Source organism: Bos javanicus, chromosome 5, assembly GCF_032452875.1.
Source record: "Bos javanicus breed banteng chromosome 5, ARS-OSU_banteng_1.0, whole genome shotgun sequence".
Classification (NCBI taxonomy): domain Eukaryota; kingdom Metazoa; phylum Chordata; class Mammalia; order Artiodactyla; family Bovidae; genus Bos; species Bos javanicus.
Genome location: NC_083872.1, coordinates 117,347,518 through 117,360,224, shown reverse-complemented (window position 1 = coordinate 117,360,224; position 12,707 = coordinate 117,347,518). Strand labels below are relative to the sequence as shown.

The window sequence follows — 12,707 nt, the reverse complement described above, 5'->3', positions numbered from 1 at the left end:
GGATCAGCGTTGCCGGGGTGGGGAGGGGGGCTTCGGTTGCTCTCAGCCCCCGGAGAGTGGAGCCACCGCCGCACTGGTGGCCACGGCACCAGGCGCCCCCCTACGCCGCTCCGCCCGCCTTTCCCGGCCCGACTCCTTCGGCCCTGCCCCCAAGGGAGGCCGGGTGGGGAGGCCGCTGGAGAGTGGGCCCTGCCCGCAGCCCCCGCCGCCGCTGCGCCCCCGCGTCTCCATAGCGATCCTCCCGGCGCGCACCTCCGGGCCGGCTCCCCCAGGGGCCGAACAATACGCGGCGGGGCCGGGGGCGGGGCCGGGCCGGGCCAGGGGCGGGGAGAGCGCGGGCGCTGGGGGCGCTGGCCGAGCGCACCGCCCAGGCAGCAGCCGGCCGCTGGGGTCTCGGCCGAGCAGTGCGGCCCGTCCCGCTCCGGGAGCGCAGCCCTGGTCCCGCCGCGGGCCCGCCCCGCTTCCCACGCCGCCCTGTCGAGCCCGCGCAGGAGCCACCTGGAACCACCCAGATCCGCCGCCACCGCAGGTTGATGCGCGACGCCCTCCCGGGACGCGCGGAGGAGCCATCTTGAAACCAACTTCGCAAACTTTCGCAAAGTGCTCTTGAAGTGGAAGCTGCGGGGGAGACCGGGAGCCCGGCCCCCGGTGTCCCCTCCAGGGCCCCCGGGGAGGCGGGGCGCGAGCCGCCCCGAGGGCCCGGCACCGGGCGCGCGGGAGCCGCCCCCCGGCCGCGCCGGGTGGATGCGGAGCCGCGCCGGGTGCATGGATTGTGCTCGGGCGCCCGGCTCGGGCTCCGGGCCATGGCGCCGCCGCCGCCGCCGCCGCCGCCCGTGCTGCCCGCGCTGCTGCTGCTGGCTGCGGCCGCCGCCCTACCGGCGCTGGGGCTCCGAGCGGCCGCCTGGGAGCTACAAGTGCCCGGCGGGGCCCACGCCTTCGCCCTCGGGCCCGGCTGGACCTATGCGCTGGACGCGGCGCACACGCCCCGGGCGCTGCGGGAACTGCTGGACGTGAGCCGCGACGGCCGGCTGGTCGGGCGGCGGCGCGGACCTGGCGCGGGGCTCCTGGGCTGCGCGCGCCTGGGGGGACGTCCGCTGCCACTGCAGGTCCGCCTGGCCGACCGCAGCGCCCAGACGGCGTTGAGCCTCCGCCTGCGGGCACGCGCGCACGGTCCCGGTTGCGGCGCCCGGCTCCGGGGCCGACGGGCTCTCGGCGCCGAGCTGCGCGCGCGAGCTGTGCTAGCGGTGCCTGGCCCCGGCGCGATGCTGTGCTTCCCGGCCCCTGGCGGCGGCGGGGCCACGCTACACTCGGCGCTGGCCGCCTTGACCACGTTTCCCGCCTGCAGCTGCCCGCCGCGCCCCGGTTCCCGCTGCCCACGCCGCCCTGTCTGCCTGCCGCCCGGGGGCTCGGCCCGCCTGCTCCTGCTCTGTGCCCTGCGGCGCGCGGCCGGCACCGTCCGGGTGGAGCTGGCGCTGGAGGCGGCCTCGGGGACGCCTTCCCCATCGCCATCGCCGTCGCCGTCGCCGTCAGGCCTGCCTCACGCCGTGGGGGGGCCGGCGCGGCGGGCCCGGCGGGGCGCTGGCGGCAGCACCACCCCGCAGTTCCAGCTGCCCAGCTACCAGGTGTCGGTGCCCGAGAACGAGCCCGCGGGCACCGCGGTCATTGAGCTGCGAGCGCACGATCCCGACGAGGGCGAGGCGGGGCGCCTGGGCTACCAGATGGAGGCGCTGTTTGATGAGCGCTCCAATGGCTACTTCCTCATCGACGCGGACACGGGCTTGGTGAGCACCGCCCGCCCGCTGGACCGCGAGACCAAGGACACGCACGTACTCAAGGTGACTGCGGTGGACCACGGCTCGCCGCGGCGCTCCGCCGCCACCTACCTCACTGTCACGGTCAGCGACACCAACGACCACAGCCCGGTCTTCGAGCAGTCCGAGTACCGCGAGCGCGTGCGCGAGAACCTCGAGGTGGGCTACGAAGTGCTGACCATCCGCGCCACCGACGGCGACGCGCCCTCCAACGCCAACATGCGCTACCGCCTGCTGGAGGGCGCGCGCGGCGTCTTCGAGATCGACGAGCGCTCGGGCGTGGTGCGCACCCGGGCGGTGGTGGACCGGGAGGAGGAGGCCAGCTACCAGCTGCTGGTGGAGGCCAACGACCAGGGCCGCAACCCGGGCCCGCTCAGTGCCACCGCCACCGTGCACATCGTGGTGGAGGACGAGAACGACAATTACCCCCAGTTCAGCGAGAAGCGCTACGTGGTCCAGGTGCCGGAAGACGTGGCCGTCAACACGCCGGTGCTGCGAGTGCAGGCCACGGATCGCGACCAGGGCCAGAACGCCGCCATCCACTACAGCATCGTCAGCGGGAACCTGAAGGGGCAGTTCTACCTGCACTCGCTCAGCGGCAGCCTGGACGTGATCAACCCGCTGGACTTCGAGACCATCCGAGAGTACACTCTGCGCATCAAGGCCCAGGATGGGGGCCGGCCGCCGCTCATCAACTCCTCGGGGCTGGTCTCGGTGCAGGTGCTGGACGTTAATGACAACGCCCCCATTTTTGTGAGCAGCCCCTTTCAGGCAGCCGTGCTGGAGAACGTGCCTCTGGGCCACTCGGTCCTGCACATCCAGGCGGTGGATGCTGACGCGGGGGAGAACGCACGCCTGCGCTACCGCCTGGTGGACACTGCCTCAGCCTCCGTGGGGGGTGGCGGTGCTGCGCCCGCAGCCCCGGCTCCGGCCGCGGACTTTCCTTTCCAGATCCACAACAGCTCGGGCTGGATCACTGTGTGCGCGGAGCTGGACCGCGAGGAGGTCGAGCACTACAGCTTCGGGGTGGAGGCGGTGGACCACGGCTCGCCGCCCATGAGCTCCTCGGCCAGCGTGTCCATCACGGTGCTGGACGTCAACGACAACGACCCCGTGTTCACGCAGCCGGTGTACGAGCTGCGTCTGAACGAGGACGCAGCGGTGGGGAGCAGCGTGCTGACCCTGCGAGCCCTCGACCGGGACGCCAATAGCGTGATCACCTACCAGCTGACCGGTGGAAACACGCGGAACCGCTTCGCGCTTAGCAGCCAGAGCGGCGGCGGCCTCATCACGCTGGCGCTGCCGCTGGACTACAAGCAGGAGCGGCAGTACGTGCTGGCCGTCACTGCGTCCGACGGCATGCGCTCGCACACCGCACAGGTCTTCATCAACGTCACCGACGCCAACACCCACCGGCCCGTCTTCCAGAGCTCGCACTACACGGTGAGCGTCAGCGAGGACCGGCCTGTGGGCACCTCCATCGCCACCATCAGCGCCACGGACGAGGACACTGGCGAGAACGCGCGCATCACCTACGTGCTGGAGGACCCCGTGCCGCAGTTCCGCATCGACCCCGACACCGGCACCGTCTACACCATGACGGAGCTCGACTACGAGGACCAGGCCGCCTACACGCTGGCCATCACGGCTCGGGACAATGGCATCCCCCAGAAGTCCGACACCACCTCCCTGGAGATCCTCATCCTCGATGCCAATGACAACGCGCCCCGCTTCCTGCGGGATTTCTACCAGGGCTCCGTCTTCGAGGACGCACCGCCATCCACCAGCGTCCTCCAGGTCTCCGCCACCGATCGGGACTCTGGCCCCAATGGCCGCCTGCTGTACACCTTCCAGGGTGGGGACGACGGTGACGGGGACTTCTACATCGAGCCCACGTCCGGCGTGATCCGCACCCAGCGCCGGCTGGACCGGGAGAATGTGGCGGTGTACAACCTTCGCGCTCTGGCCGTGGACCGGGGCAGCCCTGTGTCCCTGAGCGCCTCGGTGGAAATCCAGGTGACTGTCCTGGACATTAATGACAACCCTCCAGTGTTTGAGAAGGATGAGCTGGAGCTGTTTGTGGAGGAGAACAGCCCGGTGGGGTCCGTGGTGGCGAGGATTCGAGCCAGCGACCCCGACGAAGGCCCCAACGCCCAGATCATGTACCAGATTGTGGAAGGCAACGTGCCCGAGGTCTTCCAGCTGGACCTGCTGAGCGGGGACCTGCGGGCCCTGGTGGAGCTGGACTTCGAGGTGCGGCAGGAGTACGTGCTGGTGGTGCAGGCCACGTCGGCGCCCCTGGTGAGCCGGGCCACGGTGCACATCCGCCTCCTGGATCAGAACGACAACCCGCCGGTGCTGCCGGACTTCCAGATCCTCTTCAACAACTACGTCACCAACAAGTCCAACAGCTTCCCCACCGGCGTGATCGGCCGCATCCCGGCCCACGACCCCGACCTCTCGGACAGCCTCAACTACACCTTCCTGCAGGGCAACGAGCTCCAGCTGCTGCTGCTGGACCCCGCCACGGGCGAGCTGCAGCTGAGCCGGGACCTGGACAACAACCGGCCTCTGGAGGCGCTCATGGAAGTGTCAGTTTCCGGTGAGTGGCCGCAGGGGCTCCTCGGGGCACACCCCTCCCCCCAGGGAGCGGCAGGGGGCTGCCAGGAGCCGCCTGGCAAGCCGGCGCACCTTCGGGCAGGGCCCCGGTGGCTCTATGGGGATCTGTGGCCTTAGGTTGGATGGTGGAATACCGCTCGCGGGAGGCAGGCCACATGGCTGCTCTCACTGAGCTTACTGGGAGCAGGCCTGGGCATCTTCAAGTTCAAGACCGGGCCTTCCCAGGCTTTTCTCAGAGGGCCTGGCTCCCTGCGTTGTGCTATTGAAACCTGGCTCTGGGGTTATCTGAGTCGTCTGGTTGGCTCGATGGTGCTCTGCAGTCAGCACTCGCCCGTTGGGAAAGATCAAAGGTCACTGCCCTCCCCAGGTGCCAATTAGTTCCCGGGTGGGACCGTTGGAAATTGCTGGATGGGTCCCTGAGTCACCCTCTAAGACGGCTGCAGTTAGCTGCCTTCGTCTCTCCTTTCTGTCTCCTCCAGATAATAACAGGCGGGCTTCTGCGTACTCGTCCCTGTGGGAGCGCTTTGAAAACGTAGCCTCGTTTGATCTTGGCTTGTGCTCCTGGACAGGGGCTTGTAATTTGTGTGTAACTGAGAGGCCTGCCCAGGTTGGTGCTGGAGCCAGTGTGGGAACCCAGCCTGCCCGCTCTGGGGCTGGAGGGATGGTGTCCCGGCTCGGCCAGCCCGACCCAGGTGGGCAAGGGTGCCCTCCCTGCTGCTGACCCCCCGGGACAAGCAGGGCGGTGGGGCAGAGAGGGGGGCAGATAGAAGGACAAGGAAGAGAGAAGGGGAGTGGGTGGGGGGGGGGGACAGTCAAGAGACCCCAGGTGGCTCCTGCAGGACGTGACCTTAACTAGGAGACGAGACCGTCATCAAGAATGGCTGCGATCTGTGCAGTTGAGTCAATATTTCAGATGAGTTGTTTAAATGATAAATTATTACAATGCAGCATACCCCTGGATGAATTAGCAAGTTACTTCTCGGATTTATTTTGTTTCCACATTTTGCTATAACTCTCCATATATCAGGGATTGTGTTGCATGTAGGTTCCAGCTGTTTGCTTATAAAAGCTGGTATCTGCAGGTCCGGTTTGGAGGCAGTGCAGTACCGCGACGTTGACTTTGGCCGCCTAGTCTACCCGCAGGTGAATATCGTGGGTTTTGTGAAGTTGTGACTGTGTGTAGAGAATATGGAATAGAGCCTTAAGGAGAATTGTCAATCAGGGTTATGGATTTTCCGAGCAACGATAATTTTTTTAAAAAGTCTCTCTCTCAAATTTCCACTTTCATTTTTTTTTCCCCCTGTATCTGCTAGGTAGAGCAGAGTGGAAAATTCAGCCTATATAAAAGTGTCTTGGCAACATCATAGAGTTTTGAACTTACGTGGGACATGGTGCTTTTGTGGGAACCGGAGCTTGCTGGGAGCGAGGGTGTTTGTGTCCGAAGCATCAGGAGTGTGGCCCTCCCCGGCCCGTGATGTCTGGTTAAGGGGTTTAGGATGGATTTCAGTCTTTGGAGGTTGGGAACTGAGGGCTGTCTTGTCTACCTGGTGGGCCCACAGCCAGGACCGCACTGGAAGGTGAGCCGGGCGCTCCGTGCTGTGTAGTGAACATCCGGTGGTCCAGCTCTGGGCTCTGAAGCCCGTGGAGTCTGCCAGGCACTGAGGCCTCGTGTCCACCTCCCAGTTGGTGGTGGTCACCTGGAGCCGGACTTCAAGCACTTTTGTAAACTCTTCTTACAGCCTTGTCGCTTATCCATCCAGTACCTGGGAGGCAAGTGGCATCATGCTGTGCCCATTATACAGATGAAGAGGCTGAGACTCAGAGGTGTAAAGTCACTTCCTTGGGGTCACTCTGCTGGCGAGCAGAAGCGCCAGGCATCCAACCGAGACCCAAACCCTCCCCTCTTACCTGAGAGAGACGTTGTGAGGAATTAGTTGCTACGGCGAATTATTGCAATGCTCTGGTTTAAAGTAGACTTGTGAGACTTTCCTGACCATCCAGTGGTTAAGACTGCTCGCTTCCCATGCAGGGGGCGTGGGTTCAGTCCTCAGTCGGGGAACTAAGAACCCACATGCCTTGGGATGCAGCCAAAGAATTAAATAAATAATAATGAAGTAGGCACCTTGGGATCCTACACAGCCCTCCAGCCGTTTGACAACTAGTTAATACTTCGAAGAACAAAATACTAGAAACTGTAAAAGCTGTAACTCCCAACAGCACGGCTGTGTGTAGAAATGGAACAAAGTTAACCGGAGTCAGAATCTTAGGTTTTCTTTCTTTCTTTTTTAAGAAACAGTGGGAAAGCTGTGGTTTCAAACTCTGCTGCTTTCATTGAAGTGTTACTGGCTTCTCCGGGTTTACAGCCTTACCCTACAGCTTCTGGCGCCCTGGAGCTGGAGTTATTAGCAGCTTATAATCTGCAGTTGTTACCGCCCTGGAGCTGCTGTCAAGAGAGCCCAGCCATCCACTAGGTTTTGTGGGAGCCCTTGAGGACAGGCTGGGTGCCTTCAGGAGAGGAGCCTGCTGGGAAGGTGCACAGGATAGGAAGGGGTATGTGGTACCCAAGATGGACACGCTTGGGAGGAGGGCAGCTCCTTGTGCCTGGATGGGGGTCTTAGTATGGTCTGGGAGCCTATAGCATTGATGGTTTTGTGTAGCCCACCAAGGACAAAACCCCGATGTTCTCTGAATTCTAAATATCGTCACATTCAAATCTCCGCCATTTTTAGAAAGCATCCGGTGATACACGGTGTTAGTTTTACATGGGACAGTTTTGAATGAGATTTAGCATTCATTGGGAGGGGAGCCATCAAACCCTGAGAGATATTGAAAGACAGGGAAGCCTGGTGTGCTGCAGCCCATGGGGTCGCACGTGGAGCCCCTTGGGTAGTTCTCCTAGGAGCTGCTCATTTAGTGAACGGACGTTTTAAATACCCACCTGGGCACGTGTGTGCCTTTGGGTGTCGAGGCGTGAGTCGCACGTTACGGAGCGCAGCACTGGGGGAAAATGACCCGTGCTTTGGGCCTGAGGGCCTTTGGGGTGGTAAGGGCATCGTTGGTGGGGTAAAAGTGGTCGGGCCGTGAATCATTCAGAGGTGTCAGCAAATCTCAAAAGTCATGAAACAATGAGACTGAATAACCTTTACCCGCTTACTTCGGTGGGGAGCCGATGGGATAAAGTCGTCTAGGCTTGATAAAGGTTTAAAATGTGTTTTCTGAGTTAAATCCAGGATATCGCAGGGACAGCGACTGCCAACAAGGAAATAGCGAGGTGGGCATAGTACCAGGCGGTGTCTGGAGGCAAGCATTATGTTTCTTTTCTGCTTCTCGCCGTGTGGAAAAGGATCAGACCAGCTTAACCACGTCAGTTGTCGAGCTGCATTCTCCGGTGACATAACCGGCCCTGGAAGACTTAGGCACCTGGGGAAGCAGTTAACCGTCTCGGGGCTTCAGTAGCCCTGGAGGTAGTGTCCTGTTAATGTACTTACTTTCAGAAACGCTGGCTCAGAAACAAGGGAGTGTTTGTTTATTGAGCACCTACTGTGTGCTAGACCTACTGTGTGCCTGGCCCTGAGTGGGAGGTTGGGTGGGGACAGTGGGTAAACAGCAAAGTGACTGCAAGGGGAGGGTGGGCTGGGGACGCCCCTAACCACAGTGAGGGTGATGCGCCCTCCTGGCGGCGGGTGGGGGTGGGTGGGGCAAATCTCCCCTTCCCCTGAACTGCTGTTGGGAACATGGCTCTAGGGTGAGCATGGTGCATGGAGGGGATTCGAGAGGCTAGATGGTCAGATGTGGGAGTGAGGTGGGGTTGATCAGCCGACTTGCCCCGCCTGCTGGGAACACCTCCCCCCCTTAGCCTCCTCCCCCCTCCGCCCCTGACCTCATGCTGCCCATCTGAGCCCTAGGCCTGCTCCTGCAGCAGCCTCATCCACAGAAGGCATCCCTGGCACAGGCTGGACCTGCCTCCAGGGCCTCCGGCTTGGGCTGCTGGCACTGGGATTTGAACTCTGGGCAGCGGCTCACGAGCTGTGCTTTTGGAAACAGGCAGAGAAAGCTGGGTGACGAGGTGTGTGCAGGGGGGCCGGACCCTGTGGACCCTGTGTGGCTGGACCCCTTAGACGTTGTCGTGAAGATGGTGGGACGTGTGGGTTCAGGCCGGGGAGAGCAGCTGGGGTCACAGCCAGAGGTGCGCTGCACGGCCTCGGGGGTGACAATCTGGACCAGCACGCCGTGGGTGGTCAGTGACCCGTTGGCAGGGCACTTGGGCTGTGATGGGGACGGGGGTCAGGTCCAGCCTGGGGGTGTGGGGGCCTGGCCTGAGTGGCCTGTCATGCAGGCTGAACCTGCCTGAGAACTGGAGCTGGAATAACCACCCCGCAGGAGGAGAGAAATCAAGGGTGCCAGGCCAGGGGGCTGAGGTAGAGCGAGCGCCGGAAAGCGGTCAGCAGTGGTCGATGCCTTTTGGTGTCCAGGGGGCCTCAGGCCAAGTCACTTTGGGTTGGCCAAGAGGAGGTCCTTGGTGGTCTCCCTGAGAGCCAGGGTGGAGAGGGGCTTGCGGGGTGGACGACTGGGTCAGCGGGCGCCGGGGAGGCTCAGAGGGGAGGCGGGATGGCCGTGGGAGTGCGGGTGGAGTTGAGGGTGGAGAGGGGTCGATGAGCTAACGTGTACCGCCCTCCTGGTACTCCACCCGCCTGTGCGGGCGCCTGTCGCAGGCGCGGGCCCCTTTGGGGAGCCGTGGACTGGACCAGGCTGGGGATCAGCGTCAGGGGCAGTTGCGGGCCTGCTGTGGCCGAGCTGCGTGCACCAGGGGCTGCGGGACTGGGGTGGGGATGGGGGCCTCTGTGTCTGCTTGAGGACCTAATGCAGGAGCGGGTGGACCCGGCTCCCCCGTCTCCGCGCTGCCCGCCCAGTGACCCGAGGTCTCCGGCCCCACCCACCAGCAAGGGTGACAGAGAAACCGCTTTTTTAAAACCTGGGAGAAGTTGCGGCCACACGAGCCCCTGGGAAGGAGGCGTGGAGCTGAAGTCACGTCGGGAAAGGTGACTGGTGCTGGCGACCTGGTGACGCTGTGGGAAGTCCCCTTTGGGCTGCGCTGATGCACGCATGCACCTGCCCACCTGGGGGACACCGGCGGGCAGAGACCCGCTGAGGAACCAGCTGGGTGGGTGCTGGGCACCCCCCCGCCCCTCCAGCAGAGGCCGTGCCCCGGGACGTGTGGTGTGGCTGGGACCACAGAGCCTGCATCTCCCCCAGCACTTATGTGCTGCGAACAGAAGTTGATTTTATCATGTGGGGCAGAGAGTGCGGAGAGTGTTCCCAGGTTCGGCTTGATTCTTTCCAGCTCACAGCCCTGGGGGAAATAGTTTTGGTTTTTTCTTCTTCTGTAACCTGAACACGTAGACTCTCCTGCGAGCCCTCTCTGAACGGTGGGTGGAGGGGGATGGTAAGGAACCCTCTTCCTTCTGCGTGCTTGGTCTGGGTGGGTCACCCTGGTAGCCTGAGGAACCGTGGGTGGGGACCCCGCTTGTGGGGACAGAGGGGATAACACGGCTGAGGACCCCGGGCCGCCCTCGGCTGTGCCCTGCGGGCCTGAGGCTCGGCGCACAGCAGGTGCTCAGCGAACCTGTGGTCCCCGGGGAGGGCCGGGGGGCGCTGGTGCGGAAACAGCGCAGCCCCTCACATCGCACTTTCAGTCTCCTCTGCTCCCCTGGAGGCTTGGCCCCAGGTGGAAGGAATGGGCTGCTTTTTTTTTTTTCCCAGGAAAACTCCAGTGTCTGGATTCTCCTGCTTTTGCTTCAGGTAAGAACTTGTGGCTCCCTGGCTAATCAGGCACCTTTTAGGGAATGAACATTCCGGAGCTGGGAAAAGCCCAACGCAAGGGCTTATCATCCTCAACATTCTGTCCATACTCTCCTGATGTCCTGAATAGAGGCGGTGGTTTTGTCTTAAACACACAGACACACATGTACACACACACACACATGTACACATGCTCACACATGGATATACATGTACACACAGGTACACATGCACACCCAGGCATACACACACGCACACAGATACTCATGTATACACTTATACACACGTATATGCAATGCACATGAACACACGTGCACACATGGCACACATATACATGCACGCAGGCACACACACCTACATGCACACACATGTGTACACATATGTACATACGTGTACACATGTGTACGTAATACACACACGTGCACACACTTACATGTGTACACACACACAATCCTGACAACTGCTTTGAAGGCAAACTGTAGAATCACCTTCCCTCAGCTAGCCCACCCTGGGTTTTCCCCTTTGCTCTCACACGGAGGCGTAGGGGCCACACAGGGGCTCCCTCATGACTGGGGGCTTGTGCAGGCGCTTGGGAGGGACAGAGGATGGGGACCCCATGCCAGGGTGTCCTTCTAGCCCTTGGCTGGTGTACATCACGATGTCGGGTCCACAGTGCCTGGCAGGTCGGCAGCTGAGGCTGTGGGGACCAGCCTGTGACCACCTTTCCACAAGCTTTTCCATTGGCGCCGCCAGGACAGGTGACCCTCGGGTGAGCAGGTGAGCTGGTGTACCTCCTCCCTGAATCTCGTGGGTGAGGCTGCGGAGCCTCCGTTTTCTAGGTGGGGATGTGAGACGAGCTGTCCGGCCCCTCTCCTGTCACTGTGTCTGCTGAAAGTGTGGGCGCTCCGGGGCCCCTGTGAGGCTTGTGCCAGCTCTGGGGAGCCGGCGGCTTGTGGGCCTCCCCGAACCATCCCCCTCGCTGGCCGTACCCGCTGGCCCCCTGCCTCCTCTCTGCTGTGGCTTCGTGGTCAGGGGTCAGAGCCCGGCCCCGAGGACCAGCAGGCCTGGGGTGCAGGAGGAGGCTGGCCTCAGAGCTGGACAGGGAGTCCGGGAGGTCACAGGAGAGCACGGTCACCACTGTTCCGGTTTGCGTGCCTGGGCCCTGCCCGCGCCATCTCGCTTGGATCTCAGAGAATGCCCATTACAGAGCAGAGAGACTGAGGCCGGCAAGCTGGTTGTGGTGGGAAGGGCCAGACCCTGGTGTCCAGGTGCTTTAACCACTGTGCTGACCACCTCCTTCGATCTCCCCCTTTGGCCAGCAGCTAGGCCCTGGACGGGGGAGTGCAGGTGAGGGGGTGCCGACGCTGGAAGCTCCGTGTGGCGGCCCGTTGTCCAGGCTGGGAGGCTGAGGCCCGCGTGTGCTCCACGCTTAGTCGTGTGGGAGCACTCCCTTGCCCCTCGGGCGAGCAGGGTGGGGAGCTGCCCCTGAGCCTCTATGGGGCCTCCTGTGGTGGAGCCGCATCGCAGGGAGCTGTGGCGTGCAGGACTGGTGTGCTCCAGGTGCAGGCAGGACCCAGGGCCGGTGCAGGGGTCAGAGCCTCGGGCAGAAGCGGCGGACACCGATGAGGAACGTGCCTGAGTAGCTGTCTGATGTGCCCCGGGAGCACAGGTTCTGCAGGTCAGGGAGCCCCCCCACCTGCCTTCCCTCCCGCCATCTGTCAATCAAGCCTTTTCTTTCTTTCCTAAAAGTCTGTTTTTACTGCCGGTTCTGTATCTTTCTTATCTTTTCAGGATTTTAAAAATACCTAATCTAAATGACACTTGGTTAAGGTAAACTGGCAGCAAGTCGTGTAAACAAAGCCGTGCTCTAAGCGTTTGGAGATAAGAGCCCTCTTGCAGGGTAATAAATTTTCATCAGTGAGCTGATGGTCGCGGGACGGTTTCTGTGAAGTGCAGTAGTTCAGCTGCTGTGCGGCCTGCGGTGGGGACGGCTGCATGCGGCTGCCATCCCAGCAGCTGTCCTTTTCGGGGCTGTGACCCGTCTCTGGTGTTGAGAGAGCACAAAGTTTCAGGGGGCAGCAGAGACAGGTGCCGACTTCTGACGCTGGTCGGGCGGCCCTCTCGGGGCCCACACTGCAGCGGGGGCAGGGGGCAGGGCGGGTTGGTCATTGCCCAGGACCCCTGCTCCCGACCCTGTGTGCTTCTAGAAACGAAGGGTCGAAAGAACAGCAGTGCAGCTTGAGCTGTGGCTTGGGAAACTTTTTTCTCTTGTACTTTCTCACCTTGCACGTGCTGAGAAATGATCACATGTAAAAGTGCTTACGAAATATTTTCATAACCTGTATCTGATAAGGGATTGCTGTTCGGAATATATTAAGCACTCTAGCAACCCAACAGCAGAGAAACAGACAGCCAGATTAAAAAGTCAGCAAAGGGCTCGACAGGTACTTCTCCCAGGAAGAGAGACAGATGGTCCAC

General features: G+C 62.2%; 1 protein-coding gene across 2 annotated transcripts in view; it reads left to right on the top strand.

Annotated features, from left to right (window-relative positions):
• Positions 1-788: 788 nt before the first annotated feature.
• CELSR1 (cadherin EGF LAG seven-pass G-type receptor 1) overlaps positions 789-12,707 on the top strand; it is a 144,682-nt gene continuing 132,763 nt past the window's right edge. For both annotated transcript variants that reach the window (XM_061418859.1, XM_061418858.1), the window contains exon 1: positions 789-4,413. In XM_061418859.1, coding sequence (XP_061274843.1) covers positions 804-4,413 — 3,610 coding nt within the window. In that variant the 5' untranslated portion in view covers positions 789-803. The remainder of the gene's footprint in view (positions 4,414-12,707) is intronic.